This window comes from Zonotrichia albicollis, chromosome Z (genome assembly GCF_047830755.1).
Source record: "Zonotrichia albicollis isolate bZonAlb1 chromosome Z, bZonAlb1.hap1, whole genome shotgun sequence".
NCBI classification, from domain to species: Eukaryota; Metazoa; Chordata; class Aves; order Passeriformes; family Passerellidae; genus Zonotrichia; species Zonotrichia albicollis.
This window is the reverse complement of record NC_133860.1, coordinates 69,962,609-69,987,072: the sequence shown is the minus strand read 5'-3', so window position 1 is coordinate 69,987,072 and position 24,464 is coordinate 69,962,609. Positions and strand designations below refer to the sequence as shown.

Below are 24,464 nucleotides of genomic sequence, written 5' to 3'. Positions count from 1 at the left end.
TGGGAGGAAGAGTTTGGTATCTGTATAGTGTTTAGGATTTATATTTGAATAATATTTGAGAGGTCTAGGAGGGGAAGCAGAAGGAGAGCAGAACTTAAGTGTTTCATGGTATTTATCTTTGGTACCCAAGAGCAGTTACAATGTGCTTTGTGTGCTATCTTTGGTACACTTTATGAACTTTATATTTAAAGTGCTTGTCCATAATGAGAAAATGTGAAAAGTCCTATACAAGGACTACATAAAACATTCCAACCAAAATGTCCTCTATCTGCATAGAGTTACTATGGACTGCGATGGGATCAAGTGACCATTTTGTACTCCACAGGTATTGATAAAGAGCTTTGAGGCAAGCTGCTTTGCAAATGTAAATTTTTATATATAAAACATTGCCCCATATTGTACTTATCTAAACAGTGCACCTTGTTGGGGGGTGGCAAAGCTCACCAGTTTGGGGATGGGGAAAGCCCCGTCTGGCTGCAATCCAGATTTATGATGCATTGCTGCCTTATATGAAGCAAGGACAATTCCTGTCGTAAGTGTAGCTCAAATGGGCACTCCTTTGATACAGTAGCCTCTGTTAGAAACTTGCCTAGAGACCAATGGAAGGATTCAAAATAATGTCCTCTTTTCTTATCTTACAGTCTCATCTCAAGGATATTCAAAGTGCATTTGTTTCAATTCTGTCAGATAGTGATGGTAAGTACTGTTGTATCTTAAAAGTTGTGTCTTTTCATTGGCATTCAGCAGACTGGAGGGAATTTATTAACAGGCATATAGTCAACTACACTCTGTCAGCATTAAAAGATGACTGTAGGAACTTCCCATTTCTTATATTGATAGGAATGATTTCTGTTCTAGGCAACATGTGCAGAGATCAGAAGCACAACTTTTTTGTGCGTTTGGCTAAAAAGCACACTGCATTTACCCCTTCAGACTGTAGTAGAAGTGGTATTACTTCAGCTCTGTTTTGGGCAGCAGGATGTATATCACAGAGTTCTGCATGAACAGAAATACTGAGACCTCTTCAATCTAGCACATTCTGGCTTACAGCTCTACCCATGGCAGCTAGTGAAAAGAGTGGCATCCAACAGCCTATGCAAAGCTCACTGAAGCTGAAGAGAGTATTACCACAGTTGATTTCAGGTGCCGCTAGCATGTCAGAATACCTATGCCTCTTGGAACTCCTTCTGCTCTTTCAAAACTTGCAGTAACAATAGTTATGTGAAGGTGTCACCTAATTTGAAGGGGTTTATGCCTTCAGAACAATTTGCAGCTTCAGAATGCAAAGTTTGTGTGCAACACAACTGTGTTTGCTATGTTGTGATTTTGATTGAACCTTACTTTTGGAATTTGTGTACTGTTTATCTTGAATTTTGCTTGGTAAAATCTCTTGCAGAGCTTAGTCAAGATGTTGCTTCAAAAGGTCTTGGGCTGATATATGAACTAGGAAGTGAACAGGATCAGCAAGAGCTAGTCACTACGCTCGTTGATACCCTTATGACTGGGAAAAGGTACATGAATTCAGAACACAGTGAGAGAGTACTCTTATGTGTCTAGTGGGAATAAAAATGTGCCTCTTTTTTGTGTGGAAAGAAATGTTTTGGAGTTAAGGGTAAGCCAATATCCATTCACAGAGAGTTAAACTGAACATTTCTTAAATCGGCTTAGAGTATTTTATGACTGAAGTTGTTTTGATTTTGTTCCACTCAGCAAAGCTTCAAAATAATGTGTCAGTCCTGATTCAAGTGGTTCAAATGGGCTGGGATTAACTTAGGTTTGCTACTTGCTGCATTGTGTAATTGCAGAGAGCTATGACCACTTGCAGCAACTGCACATTGTGATGTTGTGGAAGTGGTGACTTGCTTGTGCTGAAATGCACCTTTTGCGAAGAAGTGCTTTTAATGATCTCTTATCAGCTTTAGTATGAAAAATGCTGGTCTTACAAGACTTATGGCTAGAGATCATGTTGGTCAGTATTGGAAATGCTCTTTAATACACTTCTCCTGCCTAACCTGATGTAGGTTTGGCCACTGAATCATAGAAACCTAGGCTTTGAGTGTAGGGATTCATTGGTGGTAGGCAGGAAGAAATAAGATGGATGGAAATGATATTATTTCTTTTGTAAGTACAGATTTGCTGTCCATTATATAGCTCATGTCTGGACAGGACGAAAAAGTCACCATTCAGTGTTTTGACTTTCTACCTTTGCACAGCAAAACTCTCACTTGCTGTAATGTCTCCTTAATATTACACGTGATATAGGTTAATGACATTCCTTGCAGTGTGTGTAGCTTTGCCCACCTGTATGCTGTGTGTGGGATTGGAACTGAAAAAATGTGAAGCTGCTGAGTTAATAAAGAAAATTCCCTGTTCTGTAGTATGCAGTGTACTCACCTGTAGAGTTTGGTAATGCTGATACTGGACTTCTTTTCTATCAGAGCCAAACATGAGATGACTGGAGAAACCGTGGTATTTCAGGGAGGTCTGAGTAAAACCCCAGATGGGTAAGTTTACTGATAGTCTCTGACAGAGACACAGTCAGTGCTGAAACAGAATTCGCTACAAAATCTGCTTCCTGACATTTTGTTCCTTCTTGTTCTCTAAGTTACTGTAACTATTTCTGTGTAATACAGCCGTGTTACTCACCATTCTCTCCTGCTTTACAATGTGAATTGAATATAGCTTTAGTGTTGTAGCATTTGTCTAAATAAAAATACGAACACTGATTTCCCTTCTGCTTTTCAAAGTCAAGGTCTTTCTACCTATAAGGAGCTTTGTTCACTGGCTAGTGACCTCAATCAGCCAGACCTGGTGTACAAATTCATGAATCTGGCCAACCATCATGCCATGTGGAATTCTCGGAAGGTAATGCTCTGCTTTCATACAACTTCCATTCCCACTCTGAACTCTGTAAACAACAATCCATTTCTCTATTCCTGGTTATATGTTTTATGAATAACTGCATGTGTTGATGCTTTGGTATAGTCCAAGGCAAATTTAGCAGGCTGAGAAAAAAATTTGGGATTGCTTGAAATTCTTAAAACTTTGGTATCAGAGTATTCATAAAATCCTACATTTCCCTCTGAATTATCTGACATCCTTTTATTGTTTTTTGAGTGTGCTTAGAAGGACAATCCTTAATGTGTTTGAACAGTGATAATGTTTTAAAAACTGGATGAAATTTTGGATGCCAGGGAAAGTGATCTTTGTTATTTAAGGGGGCGGAGTAAAAAGTAATCAGTAAGTTGCTAAAAAGCACTGTTGTCAAAAATATCCCTTTTTAACTCAAGTTTTGATATTTTAAAACAGCTGGGAGCTTTAGCAAAGCCAAAATACTGTTGGATCCACTTCCAGGTGAAAAAAGGAGCATCATGAGCTTGAAGATTTAGGTGTACTATTCAGAGCTTTTATGTGGGGACTCTTCACTGGCTTCACAGAAGCATGGAAGAACTTGTGATGAGTCCCTGACAACACCACTTAGTGCAAAAAACAAGTCCTAGCTTTAACTCTCATCCAGAGTTTGACAATTCATCACTTCTCAAGACCTCCCTCAGCACCGTGACTTCAAAAGCACGGGAGCATAGTTAGGTTCCTGACGCTTGTGGAATTTCTCCAGCCCAGATGAGTCCAAAAAATCCACTCAGAAGGGGTGGGTTGAGCTTTGGCATATGAAAAATTTGCAAAATCTTTTAATTTGAAGGGGACATCTGGAAATCTGTGCTCTAAACCCCCCTCAAGAGCTAAACAGGGCATGCTGTTCAGGGCCTTGGAGGCCTTGCATTTCCTTACACTTTCTGCAGCTTCATGCTTTTCATGGCAGTGGTCCTAACTGAAAATGTGTCTTTATTGCTGTTTTCTAGATTAACCCAAATAACACATCCTGTCCTTTGAAGTCCCTAGTGTGGGGTTTTGAGTGGCAGCTTTTCACACTGCAAGTCAGAAAACAGGCGGTTATTAGATGCAGTCACTGCACTGCCTTCATTGAGTAATTTCTTCTTGGGCTATCCTGCCAAATCTCGTGGGACCTCACAGGCAAGCATCAGTTCCACTGTATTAGAAGTGACAGTGGAATGGACAGTGTTGGAGAAGGAAAAGGTCATAGAAAAATACTGAAGTTTAAAGTAAATATGGACAGATGCAAAACTATAATCCCCAGAAAATTCAGGTTTTAGAAATAAGGTGAAGTTATTTTGGTTTTAGTTTTTCAGTTCCTGAGTTACTCTAACTTTTCTAAATCAGCTGAGTTGTAAGGAAGCAGTGGCCCACTCTCACCAGTTTATCCAACAAAGAATCTCGTTTTGAAGAACATATTTAAATCTGTATAGTTTTAAGTCACCACTACTATTTCTGCAAATAAGATCAATCAGTATCTTGAATGTAAGGTTAGAGGAAAGTTTTGAAGTAGTATGTTTTCTGCTGAGTGTGAGATTACTGTGTTACTGTAACAGTGAGGATGGGCTAATTCTAGTACCATTCTAGACCTTTTGGTCTGGTCTAAATCTGAACTATGTCAGTTGGTTTTGCCTCTGACTGTGTTGTGCCCATGAGCAATAACTGGGTGAGTGAACGATGTTTCAACAGATACTATTTTGTTGTTATTTCAGGGAGCAGCTTTTGGTTTCAATGTGATAGCTGCCAAGGCTGGAGAGCAACTGGCTCCATTTTTGCCCCAGCTTCTTCCCCGGCTTTACCGTTACCAGTTTGACCCCAACCTGGGCATTCGGCAGGCAATGACCAGCATTTGGAATGCTCTGGTCACTGACAAGTCCATGGTGAGTGACCAGTAAGTACAGTCTGGCAAGGGGCTTTGCTGCCAGCCAGCAGTGTCTTGGAGATCCTCATGGGACAGACAGATGCATTTTGTGAAAGGAGGGGCAGTGCAGAAAGGGGTGAGGTACTGCGCTGGAAAGGAGGTGTTTAAATCCATGGATGAGCTTGGAGCTTGCACAAAGGTTTTGCACTCTCTCTCGTACATGAACGGATTTTGCTGACCTTGTTTGTGCAGCCAGCATTAAAACTTATGATTTACTTAAAACGGGGTCTTTCCACTGTGATATTGCTTTGATGCTGCTTATGATAAGTTTTTCAGGAATGGCCTAAGCTGCCTTCCTAAAGGAAGAGCGTCTAAATATAGTTCCTCAGATTTTAAGTGGGAGGAAGCTCATGGTTGGAGGCTATTCCATATGTTTGAGGAGCACTTCTCCCAGGTGTATTTAGTGATTTTCATAAGATACCTTTGCTCTGGTTCTGCAAGGCTTGGAATTGGGTTTGCATTTTTTTCCTCTAGGAAAGCTGATCTTAATGTAAAGTTGTTCACTCTAATCCCTCATTAAAGCACAACTGCTTCTTGAGTAAATACATGTGTGGTGTTACATTTTAACAGTTCAGCTGATAAAGGCCATAGGGGACTTTTCTTGTTGAATCTTTGACAATGTTAAGCACTCAAGCAGTGCAGAGAAAGGTGTGTCTAAAGCGCAGTTGGAGAAAGTTTGCACAGCACTGGCAAGCATTAGTTCATCTGATGTGTCTGAAAGCAGGTTGTCTTGTGCAAGAGGACTCTTCTTACAGAGTACTGGAGAAGGATGCATAGCTGTACTTGTCTCATGATTTTTCCTTTTATTAATTACAGGTTGATAAGTACATGAAGGAAATTCTTGAGGATTTGATCAGTAACTTAACCAGCAGTCTTTGGAGGATCAGAGAATCCAGGTATTGCTAGGAAAACTATTAGATTTGTCTTTGAACTCAGTTCTTTTCTCTTGTTCTTTGTAAACTTGTTAACCAGAAGAGGTTGAGGAGGAAAAGAGGACATATCCTTTCATCAGGATACAGCCCAGCCTTGTACTCATACTTCCAAGCGTGCCCTAGGAAGTATGATACAATCTTGAAGCTATTTGCCTGAAATTTTTTATTGCATGTTGCTTTACACTAAACAACATGTTCTGAAGAATTGAGTTTTCTGGTTACTAGTTCTTGCCTATCCTTACATCTGGAATACTGTTTTCTCTTAGAAACCTTGTCAATCTGACAGTTATGTACTTGGCAGCAGGATGCCATACTACTTTTTGTTTTTAATGGTTTGTAGCTATGCTGTGTTGAAAACCTCCATTTTAATTTCAGTTCCATACTTCATGTCATTTTTATTTCTTCTTATTGTACGCTTAAAGAAGAGAAGACTAAAACAATTTTGTCTCTGGATTGTTTGCAGTAGCAGTTTTCACCATGGCAGCCTTTTTTACTTCCTGTCATATGTTTCAAGTTTTTCCTGAATGACTGAGCATTTTTTTTCTCTGCCAAAGGAGACATTCTTGTGACAGAGTAGATTTAGTGTATGGGGAAAGTAAGGAGTGCAAAACAATTTTCATTTCTTTAAACTATTTATTCATATTTATAAGGATATCTGAATATATACACCTATATCAAGTAAGAACACTGTGTGAAAGAAATAAAATTCCCTGTTTGCAGTTGTCTGGCACTAAATGACTTACTAAGAGGAAGACCTTTGGATGATGTCATAGACAAGCTTCCAGAGATTTGGGAAGTCCTTTTCAGAGTGCAAGATGACATTAAGGTAATGGAACTGAGAACTGAATAGGAATCTTCAACAAACAGTACAGTGATCAAGCTCTGAGGTGTATAAAGACAAATTTCTCTGACAAGTGAGCTTGAAGCCAGTGGGAGTTGTGAGTATTAAGCAGACTAGAAATTCATGCTCCTTGAAAGTAAAATTTCCTTGCAACATTGAAAATTCTCTTTATGTTTGAAGTGTTGAGTTTCATTCCGGCTGGGCTTATTGTAGATGATTTGAGATTTTTCCTTGATATAAAAGAATTCCTGATTAGTTGCTTAACTTTTATTTTGGACTTCTAGTGTGCTGAACTGATACATGGTGATATATGGTGTGCTGAACTTGGATATGTGACGTCAGAGTCTTTGGGTCCTTCCGGGTTTCAGCTCTGCCAATGTATTGATTGTACCAGATACTGAAATGGAGCAAATCCATCTTTTAACAACGTTCTAATACCTTCTTCTAAAAATATTGCTACTTTCTATTAAGTACTGGCCAGGAAGATAGCCTTGTCTGTTCTAGTGTTAATGCTTATTGATTAATATTAATTATTTTAATAATGAGAATTCTAATTATTCTTCTAATTCTAGAAGAATAAAAATAACAGAAGTAATTGGTGACTTCTTTTTTTAGGAGACTGTGCGAAAGGCGGCAGAATTAGCCCTAAAAACTTTAAGCAAGGTAAAACTCTACAATTTTGTCATATGTACATGTAGACAAGGCATGTATGGTTTTGATGTCAGGGGTGACCATAGACTATATTTATTCAGAGGATTTCTAATATAAGATCCAGTTGTGAAAGACTGCCCTAGAGAGCAATCATAATAAGCATCACCACTCCCCTGTACTTTTACTGATGCTAGTGAAGTCCTGCTACTTGAGGGTAATGCAATGTTAAGGTCTATACAAGCAAAGGAAGGATATGATAAACTGTGGGTTTTTCCTCCGATGATGTTTTTTCATTACTTGGGGGTGGGATTTAAGTAAACTTACTGTAACTTCAACAGTTTACCAAGACTGACTGATCTAGTTGACCAAGCCTGGTGGTACGTCACTGGTATGAAACAGAGTAACTGTGTATGGACTTCTCTGTGATGCTATTACTGACAAGGTTTTTTGGGTGTAGTACACACTTGATATTTTGTTTGGTGATCCTCTGAAAAAATAATGGGTGGCAGGGTATCTAAAGTACTGTGTTTGAAATCACAGTCTTCATAGTGCATGACATTTTATTGCTGCAAGTGAGGATCTGGTTCCAGAGTGTTGTTGTGAAAGGTTGTGGTTGCAGAATCTGCTCTCCTCTGTGACTTGCTGCTCGGCTGTGTGGAATGGTTGAGTCCCTTTGGCTGAGACAGGCTGTCCTGTTTGATTACTCTGTTCTTCCAGATTCAGGTCAAGGCCTGCTAGGCTCTGAATTTGCCTTTTCTGGAAGTAGATTGTAGTTGACTTAACTTAGTTGGCTTAACTACCTTGTGGAGGGAAGATGAAGGTGTAACAGAGCCTGGGCTTGGCCATGACCAGTTTGTTTAGTTGCTGTTGTTTAGTTTTTCTGTCTGAAGGAGACGGTGCTTTAATAAAATCTGTGGGGGAAGTTTGTACATGTTTACAGCACTAATTCTCATCTGTCCCCAGGTCTGTGTGAAAATGTGTGACCCCTCTAAAGGAGCAGCAGGTCAGAAGACAATAGCTGTGTTGCTCCCTTGCCTCCTAGACAAAGGAATTGTAAGCACAGTTGCTGAAGTTCGATCTCTCAGGTTAGTTTTGCCCTATGAAAGTTCCTGGGGGTCGGGTCTTGACCAAAGACACCAGGCTTATTCACCTGAGGTGCAGAATGTTCTTTGTGTTTGAAGTGACAAGTTGCTCCCCAAAAGAGCTTTCCTGCTGAGTTCTTTTTTCACAAAGTTTAAACAGCAGCCCTGAGAACTCTGCCTATCTTTTGGGAGTATGTGGCCTCTCTGCAAATGTCTGGATTCTGTTCCCAGCAGGAAGTTATTTTCTCCCTGTACAAATGGCAGACTGATCCAGAAGCAGTGTGCCATGCTTAGGCTGTCCTTTGAGACCGGCATATTTGTTCCGGTTGCAAACAAAAAGTCCCATGGTTCTTGAAACAGCCGTGTCTGATTTCACAAGTTCTTATGAATATTGACAGCTCATATCCCACATGTGGCTGCATTTGATCACACTGTTCAAATACATTTTATGTCTTGTAACAGTTCAATGTTCCTTGATGGGTAGGTGGATTCATATTCCAATAGGTAGGGACTTTATATGCTTGTCAATTTATAAACTTGTTTATTCTTTCCTTTGACTGAGGGTCAGAAAACCTGGGAAATTCAGAGCTGAAGAGTAGATAGCTGGTCTTTACAAAAATAATTATTAGAAAAGCCAGAAGGCTTCTGTGGTGGTTTGACCAGGAAGAAGTGGGAATTCTGGGAAGCTGTGGTCAAACCAATGAAGGTTTTGGGTTTGAGACTGGCACCTGGTGTAGCCAGTGGGGTTTGGACACACCTCCGAGAATACACAGGGGTTAAAAAGCAGAGGTCTGCCCCTGGCAGGCTCTCTTGGGACGTCGCGGCGACGAGGTCAGATCACCCTCCCCTGTCCAGTCGCTGCTGCTGGGCGGGGGAGGGGCAGCCACGTGGTAGGCCCGGGGCCTGGACAGAGATGGGGGTGAGAAGGCCCTCAAGGATGGAAGGGTGGAGGAGCCCCAAGAGACATCGGGCAGCCATTCCCCCCCCCCAGGAGGGAGAGAGAGGGAGAGTCGGCGAGACGGAATGTGATAGCAGCCGGCCCAGGAGGAGAAAGGGGGGAGAAGGGTGCAGCCCGGCCGGCCGCAGCAGCAGCACGTGTGGGAGTATCATTGTTTCGGGACAGACAGAGACTGAAAGTTTTAACCCCTTTCTTTCATGATTGGGGCCTTGCAAAAATGCTAATCCTCCTCGAAGCTGAATAAGAAGGGAGATAAGAGATGAGATGAGACAAGGACCTGGCCCGAAGAACATGGAGATGATTGAATGGGGAGAGATGATTTGGAGTGGCCCTTTGGCTGGACTTTTCTTGTGGCCATGGACTCAGTTGTTCCTGTGACACAGACTGCACTTAGGGGGAAGCAGTGGCTCAGAACCAGGAGGGTACATCGTGAGGACCCCCCGGCCCCAGGGGGTTGGAAAAATATGGGGGGGACAGATGTCCCAAAGCAGAGACTGTGCCTTTTTGGAGTGAGACAAGGCATCCTTGAAAGACAACCCTAAAAGCAGCTCTGGTCCATGCGTCAGTGGTGAGAGCACTGGGCATGGAAGGAAGATGTCACAAGCGGCAAAAGGACTTTTTCCGGGCGGTGCCGAAGTGACAGGGAAGCACACGAGGTTTCAGTGTGTTTCCAGGGGAAGCCTATGGAACAAGAAGGACTCCTTTCCTCTTCATGAACTGAAGTTTGAGTATACTAAAGTGTGGTGCCAGGCTGGGCAGTTGGGTGTTTTGGGAGAATGTATCGGATTGGGAAAGTCAGGTAGTGGGGAGGAGGAAAGTGGTTTTTGTAAGGTTTTCAATTTTTTTCTTTTCCTTATGATTTTTCCCTATTTCCCTGTAGTTTAGGTAATAAAGTGTTCTTTATGTTTAAGCTAAAGCCTGTTTTGCTTATTCCTGGTCACATCTCACAGCAGACACCAGGGTGAGGGCATTTTCATGGGGGGCACTGGCTCTGTGCCAGGCTCAAACCATGACAGCTTCTAAAAAAGGATATTTCCTGAACTTTTAAAATTAATTTTGTATATATAAAACCCCTTTGTCAAAATGCAGCATGAGAGATGTGATCAGTCTGAAACTGACTAGTAAGGTTTGAATAGATTATTGTAACTTTTCTTTTCTTAGGCAGAGACAATGAATGTCTCAGGGTGACTTTGCCCAGTGCTTGTTTAAAACATAGGGGTGTGTTATTTCTTCCTTATCTCTCTGCAGTAGTGCCTCTTTGCCTATTCCCTTTGTGATTCCAGGGTCAAAGTAAACAATTCTGGCCAAAATATACATAACATCCCTTGGAAGCTCAGGGCTAGGGAATAATTTTTTTAAGCAAAAATTACAAAAATTTTTGTTTGAAGGAAGATTTTATCTGGATCACAGTAGATGAGAGAGGCTTTTCAGATCATTTTGTGTGTATCTGTGTTGACCTACCCTTTAATCCTTTTCCAGCATTAACACTCTTGTGAAGATCAGTAAAAGTGCTGGGTCTATGCTGAAACCTCATGCACCAAAACTTATTCCAGCCCTGTTGGAATCCTTGAGTGTGCTGGAGCCTCAAGTCCTCAATTATTTGAGTTTTTCTGCAACAGATCAAGAGAAAGTAAGTGCAGCTATAACAGGGGAAGTGTCAACAGAGTAAAGATGACAAAGATTTAATCTTCATTCATTGAACAGAAGAATAGCAGATTTGGTAGAGAGGTGTTCAAAAAGCAAAGAGAAATAGCTAATAAGTTACTAAAAAGTTTGGTCATGCAATATGGCTGGACAAATGTGGAGGGTTTTTTTGAAGGATTGGGATTATTTTTATTCCTTAGACCACTGTATGTTTGCAAAAGTAAAGAGCAATTTTAGTAATCCGTTTTTTAAATGTCACCACTGTTCTTTCCAAGAGATTACCTTCAGGGCTTCATATAACTTCAATTGGAAGGTGTGCTGTAGCACTGTGGGCTGGAGGTGGATGTTGTCAGCACTCTGTTCTTTAATTGTTGTCAAATAACCATATTAAACAATCACAGTCTTCTTGAGAAAGTGATTGAAACCGATTTATTAGAAACAAATTTAGCTAATTTCATTGTGATTCAATTAGATTATCCCTTTGCAAATGAAAAAGGAGTTAACAATGTGAACAGTTCAGTGTGAGATTTTATCTCTTCTCCCACCTTTGTTTTCTCTTCCTCTCTCTCCCCCTCCCTCTAGAACATCTGTCTGTCTCTGAAAAGGAAACAATCGTAGTCTGTAGGCATAATTGCTTTCTTGATTCAGCTGAAATAGGTTTTAGTGTAAGGTAGTGAGTTACAGCTGGTGTTGTTGTCCTTTCTACTGTTTTCATGTTGTGTTTACACTTGGATTTGTTTGGTTTTTTTTTCTGTTTGTTTTTAGACTGCAATGGATAGTGCCAGACTTAGTGCTGTCAAGTCGTCTCCCATGATGGAAACCATTAACATGGTAAGTATTGGTTTCAGAAGGGTTCCAGCGTGAGGTATGTTTTAGAAGAAGAGGAATTAAAATGGAAGCTTTACAGAATATTTCTTATCACATCTTCATGTGGCTGTGTGTCCACTTCCTTTTTCATGTACAGACTTCTGATCATGGCACCAATACTCTCCCCTCAGATCAGTTGTGAATAATTTAGCTCCACTTGGAGTAAGATGGATTGCTTCTTTATCTAAAGACTTGCCTGCTTTGATGGAAAGGGCATCCTTCAAGTGCTTTTCTTTGGATGGGGCCTGAGCTGATTCTGGGTTATGTTAGCTAGCATGTCTTTTCATCTCTGGCCCACAACTCCAAAACCAACTTCTCACCTGGGCCTTCAGTTGATGATAGTCACTGTTGGTAAGGCATAAATGCTGTTCAGCCATTGCCTTGTGATGCCTTAGATATACCTATGTGGGCCTTGCCCATACTTTCATGGTGGAGGTGGTTAGAGAAAATGCTGAAATCACTGGAGGCCCTGCCAGCAAGTGGTGTTTGGCACCAGAGTTTCCTGCTGCTGGAGGAGGAGTTGCTGATGGCTAGATGCTGTGCTGTAGGATCTGTCCTGACAGAACTCCTTGTTCTCTGAAGGAACCTTCCCAAAATAAAGCACCTCTTTTCTACTCAGGCATTGCATGCCTGGGGCATGTGGGCAGGTAGAGAATTTGAGGGTTGAGTAAGTTTTAGGGGAGTTGTAGCCACCAGAACAATTTATTTCTTTGACTTCTGGAAAAACAGCAACAGCAAGCCCTCCTGTACATAACAACATGTGGAGTTGAGTTTTGGTGTCAGGTGAAGTGGTCTCTATAAATAGAGTGTAAAGCAGTCAAGAATGAAAGGCCCCATGTAAGTGTACAACCGTGCAGCAGCTGCTGCTGTCCCTCCTCCAGGCCATGCCCTACTCTGCCAGTCCTGGGGCAGCAGCTGTGTGCCCTGATCTTTGAGTGGGCTTTTGTATGGTAGGGTAGAGGTAGTAATGGCTTCCTTGGAGTATTGTGAAGATGTCCTGGCTTATGAGCAACCTCCTCTATATTCTGGGGCTGGCTGGGAGATTATATGGATAATTTCCTTCACCATACCAGTGATGGAGGGGGAAGTAACAGCTGATCTGACTTTGGAAGCTCATTAAGTTACCTTCATTTAGTACGTCCTTGATCCTTGAATTTGCTAGAAAATGGATCTCTCCATTGGAAACAGTGTGTTACATAGAGTGCTGGTAACATGAGGCCCAGTTTTGGATATATTTGGCCCTAGTTTGGATATATTGTTGCTTCCTGGTTACAGGGAGCTGGGAAAATATTGGGTTTTGTCCTAAGATACAGATTCCTTTGCATCTCATTCTCACATGTGTGTTAGTTTCAGGCTTCCTGAAGAGTTGGAGTGCCAGAGAACATCAATTGCAACAAATGCTAGTTTTAGCAAGGTCAGTTCAACAGAGAAGTGAGACAGGAGAATCTGTATATGGTGGAATCCACTTCATGAGGGCTTTTTCTCATCGTGCAGCAAGCTCTTGTGATTCAGATCAGGACCAGCCAGCAGTGCTGAGGCAGCCTCTGCTAGAAATACACCAACTTAAGTTACCATCATTACGTTTTTCTTTTTTTAATTTTTTTCTCTCTCTCCCTGTCTCTTGCCTTTCTCTAGAGCTTGCAGTATTTGGATGTGTCTGTCCTCGGTGAGTTGGTCCCTCGGCTGTGTGAACTGATCAAAAGTGGAGTTGGCCTTGGCACAAAGGTATGTCTGTGGTTTTAATAGTTCTTTTGGAAATGAAGAAGGGAGTATAGAGCAGTGTCAATGTAAATATATTTCCTTTGACCATGTCTTTTAAAGCAACACCTTGGGTTGATAGATACTGGAGTCATTTGACATCTGAGCCCCACTCCACTACATCACTCTACTGAATGTGCGCTGCCCTAGCCTCCTCTAGGCTACATGGCTGCTGTGCTCTGTGACACATGAGTGCAGAAGGTTGTCTTCAATTGCTGCAAATCTTCTAGAATCATCCATCTTGACTGTGGGTCTTTTTTCACTTCCTATTTCAATTCCTGTCATTCATGTTTTGCAAACTTTTACTGCTTCTACTTTTACTGATCTTGGATTATGAGAACAGAGGTCACTGGATGTAGATCTTGTCTTAGAAGTGCAGGTAGCACCACAGCAAGTATTAACAGAATAACCAGTGGCAAATACTGTTTTATCTTACCTTTGTTTTCCCTTGCAATCTTCCAGGGGGGCTGTGCCAGTGTAATTGTGTCATTAACCACACAGTGCCCTCAAGACTTAACACCTTATTCAGGTAAGGTTTGCCTCTTAGTGTGAGGATTTAAAGGCACTTTTTGTTGCTGTGATATTTCTTCCCTTGAGTTTAGCACAAGAATGATCGTTACAAGTTTATTTTTATCAGAGAGCTGTTTGAAGTTACCTTTTTTGTTTGAAATTGGCATGCTTGGAGTAGGTTCAGTACCTCACCAAGCTGGAAGAGGTAGAGGAAGGAGTTGAGGGAATTCACTAGCACTGAGTAGGAATAGGCAGAAATATTTCTGGTTTTTCTTGGAGCAGTCTAGCAATGCCTGTGTTAGTGCAGCACTGCCACTATGCATTGTTCTTTCAACTTGAGCTATGGGTGGACCATGAACAGCAACTTTGCTTCATTGGGTCTCTTGTGATAGTAGAAAGAACCTCACCTTTCTGTTGCAAAACAGAAATGAAGCTGAAAGCATGGAGGGCTTGCATAGAGAAACATTATCAGTCAAGGTGTGCAAAACACTAGCACTAGTTTAAACATAAGGACTTAGAGAGTTAATAACCCCACATACGTGGAGTGAGGAAAAATGCATAAATTCAGGCAATCTAATGAAATGCAGGTTATTGCAATTCTTGCCAGAGTGACCAAACATAATGTTTCTGATAAAGTAAAGTCTCTTCCAACAGGCAAACTTATGAGTGCTTTACTTAGTGGCCTGACTGATCGCAACAGTGTGGTACAGAAGTCTTTTGCCTTTGCTATGGGGCATCTAGTCAGGGTAAGTTGGTCTTTGAGTTTTATTTTGTTTCTTTATAGGTGGTCTTCTTTGAAGCGTTTGAATAATTTGAGTCTCTTCCTTCTTACAGACTTCCCGAGACAGTAGCACTGAGAAGCTGCTGCACAAACTCAGCAGCTGGTACATGGAGAAGGAAGGTGTGTTGCTTTTGAGGTATTCACTTACAGAATGCAGTGCAGAAAAAGTTCCTGGTGACATCAAAAGCTAGTAAAGAAACATTTCTATGTCCTGATGCTTGGTGTCACTGGCTGAATAATTCTTATACAATGTTGCACGATACTGTGCATTACTCTGCTTTCCAAGAGGCAAACCAAGCAGTTAAAAGGATAATCCTGCTTCCCAGTCATAAGGTGCTTGTTTTGGTCTTTCAGAGCCAGTTTACAGAGCAGGCTGTGCGTTAACTGTGCATGCTATGGGACGCTACAGCCCAGATGTACTGAAGAACCATGCCAAGCAAGTGCTGCCATTGGCTTTTCTTGGGATGCATGAAGTTCCTGAAGAAGAGAAAGGAGAGAAAGAGAATTCTACTCTGTGGACTGAAGTTTGGCAGGAAAATGTACCTGGTACGTTGTATTAAGAATAGTAAAGCTTTCAGGAAAGCATGGGACAAGAAATAGCATACTTTCTGGAATTCCGTTTTGAAAATACAGAGTTTTCATGGTAAGAGATTTGGGAAGCTTGTTTCTATTTTCTTCCTTGCTCTAGATTTCTTGTATGAAGTCTGCCTTCTCTGGCTATTTAAAATAATTACAGGGGCATTGATCACAAGGGTGGAGAGACACAGTAGAAGTATTTTAAAATTGTGATACACTGAATGCCACTGTAATATGGCCCTGATTGTGCAGATAACTAGACATCTTAGGAAATTTTTATGCCAGTCTTAGATGCCCTCTTTATATAGGGCTGCTGCTCACTTCAAAGTTTCAGGGGCTTTGCCCTTTCTCTCTTTAGGAGATCTCTGTGACAATACCTCTGATTTTAGATTCAATGAATGAATTTATGCTATAGAAGTGCAGTTCTTTCTATAAATGAAGATCTGGATACATTATAGTATTGTCTTGCTGACTCTTTCAGATTTCAGATTTGGTTCCTCAGTCCTCAGATGATTTTTCAGGAGTCTGAGAAAGGAGCTGGAAAAGGTTTTCTAGTGATCTGTTCTTGGAAGAAAAAAAAAAAAGACATTATATTCCTTAGAAACAGGCTAACACAATGTCTAGTGTCTGCTATATGGAAGGACTGACATAAGCTCTGTGTGTAAATACTCAAAAAAGACTGTATGTTTGGAACCCCTAGAAAAGAACCCACCTTCAACGAGGATAGGAGGAATTCTACACGCTTTTGCCTGCAGTAGACCTTTCCGATGTATCTCATAGCAAAAAACCCCAAGAGATCTATAACTGGTTCTTTTTGTGTTTTCCAGGATAGCACTGGTCTTGTTTACTTGTGGTGGCTTTTGTTGTTTTTGGGATTATTTTTTTAAGTAAGATCAAAGGTATGTTTGTTTTGTAGCAAAATTATAGTTTTCCTCCATTTGACATGCAGGTACTCAAGGTGGGATCAGACTGTATTTGCAGGAGTTAATATCCATCACCCAGAAGGCTTTGCAGTCCCAGTCCTGGAAGATGAAAGCTCAGGGAGCAGCTGCCATGGCATCAATTGCTAAACAGACCAGCTCCCTTGTACCGCCGCATCTGGGAATGGTGCTCTCTGCACTGCTGCAAGGCCTGCCAGGGAGAACCTGGACTGGGAAGGTAAAGAGGGAATTGTCACCTCATGGTTGGCTGTGAGCCCAGCAGCATGCAGCCCTTAAGTCAGGAAATGCAATGTTCTCTGCTGCAGAGCAGCACAATAAGAATGCTGATGCAGGTACTCTGCCTTTTGTCCTGCATTTAGCAGCTACAGAAATGACTGGGAAGATAGGTAGGGGAAATTCAGAATGCTTTGGAGTTGGGTTCCCAATTAGACTAATTCCACTGCACCATTTCTAGCCTGGAGGGATACTAGCATGTGCACAGCCCCTTTTTGCTGCCAGTTCTGTGCAGATTGAAGGCTGTCCTCTGCAGGAGGAGTGGCAAGAGATAGACAGACATTGCTTGTCCGAACTGGTGTCACAGGCATGTGTCCCCAGTGCCCCTTGCAGAAGAGCACAAAGGTTTGCCCAGTGCAGCAGGACTGTGCATTTTGGCTCTGTGGCACTTCTCGGTGATGTCTCTTCTGTCATTGCAGGAGGAGCTGTTAAAGGCCATTGCCAGTGTTGTTTCTGCGTGCAGGTAAGTGGCTTGAAGGAGGTGGTACCCTCAGGATCTGAGATCTCAAAAGGGAGGTTGTTGTACAGTGTTATTGCATATAGAGTACTAAGGAGATATTATAGAAGGTTTGTCATCACCATCCTGATCTCTTATCAGCAGAGAGCAAGTGAGGATCTCCTCTTACGTGAGAAGCAAGTGATGCTTCAGAAGTAAATGGTTGATTTAGAGAGGAAGAGGAGGATGTTGAGAGGCCACAATTGCTAAGAGGAAAGCAGAGACTAAGGGGGAAGATTGACACCTTAAATGGGAAAAAGAGGAAGAAGTAAAAGAGTAGTGAGGGTGTAAGTGCCTTGGAAGCATATGAAAAAAGAAGAGAATAAAACAGGGAGAGCAGACAAACAGTGAGAAAGACCCCTGTTACAATTACTGGTAGGCAACTGAGTGCCTGGTCACAGGAATTAATTCCTCTCTGGGAACAGTGGATTTTGGGAAGAGATTAACATGATGGTGTCCATGTGCATTGCATTTCAGTGCAGAGCTGCAGAAGTCAGTGCCAGGTCAGCCCACCATCACAGATGTTGTCCAGGCTCTCCTGAAAGAATGTCGTAAAGAAAACCTGAAGTATAAGATGGTGGCACTGCGCTGTGCAGCTGAGGTGCTGCAGGCAACAAAGGAAGACCGGTTCCAGGAACTTGCTGATATCATCTTCCCCATGATAAAGAAGGTGACACTTCAGCTTCTTGAGTTTTCTCTCTTTCAAAGCAGAACACCCAAGTGGTGATAGTCCCAGTGATGCTGGCTGCATGCCAGACTTCTGCCCAAAGGGCTGATGATATGAGAGATTCCTCACACAGCCAGATCTTTGGTGGGGCTGAATACCAGACAGTGGTGAGCCCTGGGGTGGTTCTACCTGTGCTGCCCAAATTCTGAATTAGCCCAACTGTTCTTTAGACAGAGTCCTGCCCCACTATCCTGTTACCACTTGAAAAGTTATTTCCTGACTGCTCTACAGGCAGCAAAAGGCTCCTGGGAAGCTGTGTAGAGTGCTTGTGTTTAGTATCAGCAGAGCCTTGCAGCTCTGGGGTGGGATTGGTGTAGCACAGGCACTGTGCTGGGTGCCAGGCTACAGAGCCCGCTGTGTCCCGGCAGCACCAGAGCTGGGCGTGAGGGCTGGTGTGTGCAGCTGCAGGGTGTGCCTAGCCCGCCCTCGTCCTTCTGTCAGTCACATCTTCCCCTGTGGCCTCTGCAGAATTCTCTGGAGGGCACAGGAACAGCTTTTCCAAAGCATGATGAAGAGGATGAGGACATGAGGGAGAGAGAGGTTCAGATGGAGTCCCTGATCTGTGCCTTCGAGACCCTGGGCAAAGCCTGGCCGAGGAGCCTGGAAACACAGCGTAAGTCAGCTGATGACATGCAGAACAAACTATTTTTTCTTAAAATGAAAAGCAGAAGGGAAGGACCTGGAGATCACATGAGAATGAGAAAAGTGCAGGAGAAGATGCAGGATCTCGCTGCAGGCAGATTATGAGGATCTTCATTGAGATAGCTGCCCCAACTGCTTTCATGCAAAATAACCCATCCTTAGGAAAAATCTTTACTGTTGTCTTAAATTCACTTCACGAAAATGTTCTGAGTTTATTGATAAGCAGGATGAGTGAGGTGGCTTTTCTAATGAAAAGAAGCCTAATTCTGCTGCTCACATTTACATTTGCAACAAAGCTAGTAGAAGAATTGGGAATACCTGGAGAGGGTTGGGAAAAGGTTGCTTTTATTAGCATGCCAGAGTATGTAATGCAGCTGTTTCGTCTGCCAGCATTTGTAATGAGTGAGTTGATGTGGTGAAGATTTTCAGGGTCACTTGTTACAAGGGATGTTGACTTGGTCATATGCAGTGATTAAATGCTTGATGTCACTTGTTGAGGAGCACTTTGGAGACAAATGAGTGTTTCCTTCTGCCTTTCCATGTGCTAATATGGTGATGTATGTGCTTGTTCTCCTGTAGGTTGCTATCGCCAAGAGTTTTGCAAGTTAATGTGTGACCGTCTGAAACTCAGCACATGGAAAGTGCAGCTTGGAGTGCTACAAGCCATGAATGCCTACTTTCAAGGGTAATTTTTTTCTGCAGTCCACTTGTCTTCTCTTTCATGCTTGAAATTGTTCTGTGAATTTGATGACACTGAATGAATGGAGAAGTTGAGCAAACTTCTGTCCCAGTGATGCAGGATGCCTGACTGTTTTCGTATTTGACAGGCTAATGTTGTTTGATGAGGAGCATTCTGACCCTGTGGCTTTGACAGAAATACTGTTGGAAACCTGTTCCTCTATCACCCATTCTTTAGGTAAATGGACTTCTCCTGATTTGTGATGGGCGATGAATTGCTTGTAATACCGTTTTCCTCTGGGGATTTGTGTGGTAGAGGAAATGCAGAATAAGCAGAGGTTGTCAGAGGTAACATTTAGCCATTCCTTGCACTGTAGGGATTACTGTGAAGTTGCAGTGTTCAAGACAGCAGCATGCAGGGTGCAGTTTGGAGAGAAGTGTGTTCCTCTGGTGCAAGAGAGCTCTGCAAGGGCAGGGAGAGGCAGACAGCAGACCGTGCAACCTCTCAGAACACAAGCAAGCAATCCTGATTTAATGAAACACAAGCTTTTCTCCTCCACCATTCATACTTCTTGGATACATATGCATTATGTATCCAAGATTATAGTATCCAAAAGATATCCCAAGTTTTCTCAGATAGCCAGTGCATGAAGCTCCAAGGCTCAGAGGCAGTTTGTGCTCTACAGGAGCTGGGCACCCATATAGAAGTGCTGCTTGTGTCATGCTGATAGTAATGGGCCTCTCTGTTACTTTGGTAGTGTTCCCACTTGTCCTCTCACTCTAACAGTGCCCCATATCTTGTGCCTGCATGTAGTCTTGTTTCAGATGTGCCTAAAAGACAGCACTTACTTTGGTGCTAGCTACCAATTCAGAGACCCCTTTGGAGAAATTTTCTTTTAGGTATCAGTCCTCATGGAATGAGGACTAGGGTCCTCATCTTAGTAAGATTTTAGCTCAGAGACCAAGTAACTTTTTGTGACAAGCTTGTGTTTGATGGCTGGCATGGAGATTATGTACCCTTACTTAATCCTGCTTGTTAACATTTGTATGGTCTCCAACCAGTACAACTCACTAGAACATTCTGTTACACACAGAAGTTGTCTGCCATCGCCCTGCAGCTATGGCAGCATTTTGTTCCTGAAATACGTAAGGAATACAAATTTCTCTGTGGTACTGGCAGAGGCAATGCACAAGGTTTAGTTGACTTGTCAGCCTCCAGTTGCTGACTTTCTGCCATTCAAATGTGCCTAGTGTTCAAGTGGCAGACTGACAGCACAAACAAGAGCTCAGTGAACTGTGTTAGCAAAAGTGGTCTGGAGATCACAGAGGTGACTGCTTTTTGTAAGATTAATGCATTTGGTTCTCAATGTGGTTTTGGGTTTTCTTGTCTGTTTTCTTTAAATCTTTTAGAAAACAAAAGCTACACATCCATAAGAACAGAAGCTTTGTCTGTGATACAACTGCTGCTTACCAGACTACAAGGTGAGATTTTTTCCTTGCCACCTGGAAGAGCCATTCCTTGGTAAAGATGGCACCTGGCTGTATGGCCTGGAACTCTGGAGAGATGACTTTAACTTCTGCTTGCAGTACGGGGTGATTCTGGGGAAGCTGGGACTTGGAAGTAGGAGAGACCTTGAAGTTGATATCAAGTTCTAAAGTACCATTAGATAGTATTTCCTTTGGTGAGGAGAATGTTTGCCAAGGAAGTCCCACATGGAGCTCACAGAACTGTCTTGTCAGATCTGCGTGTGTTATGTTCAAACTCCATAGAGGGGAGAGCTCCTCTTAGTACAGAAGAGTGATTTTTACATTTTCAGTGTCAAGTTTCGTTTCTCATTATTATTTAGTATTCAAGACTTGCAGAATTGTCTTCATAGGGTGAGGTCTTCTTAGTTCTCAGGTTCATATGCAGTTGTTATGTAGCAAATTTTTCCTTTGGGTTTCTGGTATGCATTTCATGTTTCCTTTATTCAGACAAAAAACTTACAAGCCTCTTTTATGAGCCATTTGCAACATGGGAAGCATGTGGCTCTTCAGGCCCTTGTGGTCCGACGTTGCAAGCTTAGACAATGGCACCTGGTCTGGAGAGGTGCAACTCCCTGTTAGGAGGCAGCACATGCACCTGAGCAGCCAGGTGACGAGTTCTCCTGGAAGTGCAGTATGAACTGTGAGTGAAAGGTTGAAGCAGTCACTCTTTTAGCCTGTCTGGGGAAAGCAATGTCCTTTTGGAATCTTTTGTTTTGTTTTCTGGTGTTCATGTCCAATGTCTGTCTGTCTTTATCTGCACAGAAGCTCAACAGTGGGAAAGCCTGACACGGGAAAGCAGAGAGCACCTTGTGCGTTCATTGTCTACGATGGCATCAGATAGCAGACCTGAGCTACAAGAGAGGGCATTTGTGTTGAAGAGAACACTTGAAAATCTTGACTAAGTTTGTAAAACATAAAGTTCAAAGTGCCATGTAAAACAAAAACAAAAAAGTGCAGTGGTCTGAAAACTCAAGTGGGGAAATGAAGATTACTCTGTAGGATGCATCATTCCTGGCCAAAATAAAAAATGCCTTAAATTCTTTTCCCCATTAATATTATTTTTACTCTTAAGCTGATCATTAGTTGCTTTATCAGCAAATACCTCTCATCTGCCCTATAATGTTTGTAAGTGTGCAGCATAAAAAACACAAGGGCAAGATTTTTTTTTTAAATAGGCAGAAGAATGTTACTCAGACCCCCTTTGTCCTTCAGAAAAACTGTTGAAAATCCACCAGCACAGAAGGTAAAACCATATTTCGTTTTCACATTTTTTGTACGTAGAGATCTGTTAACTGGTGTCTACCCCAGTAGTGCTGGTGTTTATCTGTAGGGAACAAAATGCTTCCCTTGATGAGGCCTGTGTTCGACTCCTGTGGTTTCCCAGGGGCAGGGTTTCATCTGACACCCACCTCTGCTTCTGCTTGCTCCTCCCTTGCAGCCTGTTGTCTGTGCATTATGAAAGGCAGAGTACTGTTAACTTCACTCCTTCCTCCTTCTCTGACCTCAGCATGGATTGACCGAGACTATGCCTTCCCCAGCTGGCAACCTTGGCCTCCCAAACTTTAAATGAGAACTTTTTCCCTAAAAGGATGCACAAGAGAGCACTTTACTGAGCTGTGTGGGACAAAGTTGAGCCTAGTTGGTACCCAGGTGGAACACTGCTCTTCTCAAAATTGTTTTGCATGGACACTCCTTAGCTCCAGGATATAAAAAAAACGGAAAACAATCTTTTTTAGATATGTTTTTGAAGAGCATTTGAAATGGCACATTTTTTTAATAGTAGTGGTAATGTTTTTTTCCCTTCCTGTTCGTAAACCTGTTTTTGCTTTGGAGACCTGTAACAATTTAGACTTGTCAATATTTGTAAGAAATGGAATCATCTGTCATTTATCAGAGCCCAAGTCATGCTGGTTTCTAGCAATTTGCACTTATGAAGATTATATCTGCATTAACATGGGAGTAAAATTGCTATATGGTGATGTGGCCCTGCTGCCTGTCTCCTTTTTTTCCTCCTCCTCTGACAAAAGACAAATCTGACCACTATAACAACAAACTTTAATAGTGTGAAGATAGCACTGCTCCATAATCTGACCAGTATGTGTACAACTTTTTGGGGATAAATGCTTTGCTGATGGTGAAATAAAATCATTAGTGTGGGCAATATCATGTTCATGGTTTTCAGCACCAGAAGGCTTGTTTTCTTTTTTTGCAGTCTGCAGCTCCTTTCAGATCTGCTCTCTTAAGGAGAGGATTGCTCAGATTACATCATGTTTCCTCCATGCCCATTTATTCAGGTTCAGGTATGCAGTACCTACTCTCCCCTCAGGTGCCATTCCCCAGTCAGTGTTTTCTGGTACTGTAACAATCTTGTTGTCTGACTTGCTCTCCGTAGGGAAGAATGCAATTTGTGCACACCTGGTAAGAGAATGTCAGGAAGAAATGGGCAGAGCTGTCCCACAGTTGCTCTTGTGTAGCAGAAACCTCAGCGAGCACTATTGCATTGTACATTAGAACTGGTCAGTGGGCAACTCCTTGGTGCTGGGAGCTGGTGCTACAATGTTTTGATTTACACCTTGTTGCAGGGAGCTGCTCTTTGTTTACGTGTAGTTTGAACTATTGAGCACAGTGTACATTTTAAAATTTTACTGGGCAAATAATTTTGCAGTATCTTTTAAAACTTGCTTACTGTGACATGTAGTGTCATGAGTGCTCTTCTTTTTTTTTTTTTTTTTTTGTAGTAGGTGAATATTACCAGTGATGCTTTGCTGTAGCAGTTCATTGTCTGACTTGGGTTTTTTCATATTGGTGAGTGACAGTAACAGAAAAGCAAGAGCCTCCATGTCTCTGGTAATTTGAGCTTTCACTGTGGACTGGAGTATTCAGAGGCAATGCCTAGTATGGTCAAATGACTGTACGTAGAATAACTGTAATCATTATCAATAGCAACCTGAATTTCTCTATTGGGGATTTACACTAGAGGGAAGAGCGTATTCTAGGAACTCTATAAAAAAGCTGGTTTAACAACTCTGGCCAAGAGTGTTAGGAAGGTTAGAGATGGTATGACACTTTCTGAATCACAAAGCAATATGTCTTTCTCGTGATTACAGAGCAGATTAAGAGCTCCTCTCTAAAGCACGTGCCTATACACAAAACCTACCTGTACAAAAGTTAATTAAGTCAGAGGTTTGATTTCTACCCCCCTCACATTTGTAAACTTGACAGAATTAAAAAAAAATAATAAATAGATGTGGCCTTCCTAGAGTTTCTCCTCTAAAAGTGATTGCACTATGTAAAACACACTGTACTTTGCCCAGCACGGGCATTTCTTGTGCTGCTGCAATGCTTTGTATACCTGGAGTGCAGTGTGCAGACTTGACTCTAGCACTCCTGCTCTGACTTACAAGCTGTTGCTTAAATGGATGTATATTGAGAAAAGTTTTCTAATGTTGCAAGATCTCCATCAAATTTATTGCAATCTGTACTGTCCAAATATGTGAATGGTCTGACTGAAAGAAAACCCTCCTGCTTACCAAAAAGCTAAAAACTAAATAAAAGCTGCATGACCTGTTCCTTGGAGTAACTGGTAGTATTTTTTTCTCCTGCAGTGAGTATTTTATTGTGTTTCTGTGCTTTAGATTCAATGTGTGCTGCTGTTGTGCTCCATGCTGGCCCGCTGCCCTCCCCTCATGGAGACACATGGTGGCTCTGCAGCCCTGTGAAGGAAGGGTGTGTTTTTGAACCCATAGCTTGGTCTCCTTAAACCAGGC

The 24,464-nt window shown here is 42.1% G+C and overlaps 1 protein-coding gene across 3 annotated transcripts in view; it reads left to right on the top strand.

Annotated features, from left to right (window-relative positions):
• ECPAS (Ecm29 proteasome adaptor and scaffold) overlaps positions 1-24,266 on the top strand; it is a 59,895-nt gene extending 35,629 nt beyond the window's left edge. For all 3 annotated transcript variants that reach the window (XM_074532734.1, XM_074532733.1, XM_074532735.1), the window contains 24 exons: positions 642-696; positions 1,397-1,511; positions 2,439-2,504; positions 2,748-2,865; positions 4,605-4,772; positions 5,630-5,709; positions 6,466-6,571; positions 7,202-7,249; positions 8,201-8,322; positions 10,757-10,907; positions 11,687-11,752; positions 13,424-13,513; positions 14,009-14,075; positions 14,711-14,802; positions 14,891-14,957; positions 15,192-15,383; positions 16,363-16,571; positions 17,047-17,090; positions 17,601-17,793; positions 18,319-18,463; positions 19,072-19,177; positions 19,320-19,408; positions 20,581-20,652; positions 21,460-24,266. In XM_074532734.1, coding sequence (XP_074388835.1) covers positions 642-696; positions 1,397-1,511; positions 2,439-2,504; positions 2,748-2,865; positions 4,605-4,772; positions 5,630-5,709; positions 6,466-6,571; positions 7,202-7,249; positions 8,201-8,322; positions 10,757-10,907; positions 11,687-11,752; positions 13,424-13,513; positions 14,009-14,075; positions 14,711-14,802; positions 14,891-14,957; positions 15,192-15,383; positions 16,363-16,571; positions 17,047-17,090; positions 17,601-17,793; positions 18,319-18,463; positions 19,072-19,177; positions 19,320-19,408; positions 20,581-20,652; positions 21,460-21,599 — 2,601 coding nt within the window. In that variant the 3' untranslated portion in view covers positions 21,600-24,266. The remainder of the gene's footprint in view (positions 1-641; positions 697-1,396; positions 1,512-2,438; positions 2,505-2,747; positions 2,866-4,604; positions 4,773-5,629; positions 5,710-6,465; positions 6,572-7,201; positions 7,250-8,200; positions 8,323-10,756; positions 10,908-11,686; positions 11,753-13,423; positions 13,514-14,008; positions 14,076-14,710; positions 14,803-14,890; positions 14,958-15,191; positions 15,384-16,362; positions 16,572-17,046; positions 17,091-17,600; positions 17,794-18,318; positions 18,464-19,071; positions 19,178-19,319; positions 19,409-20,580; positions 20,653-21,459) is intronic.
• Positions 24,267-24,464: the final 198 nt, after the last annotated feature.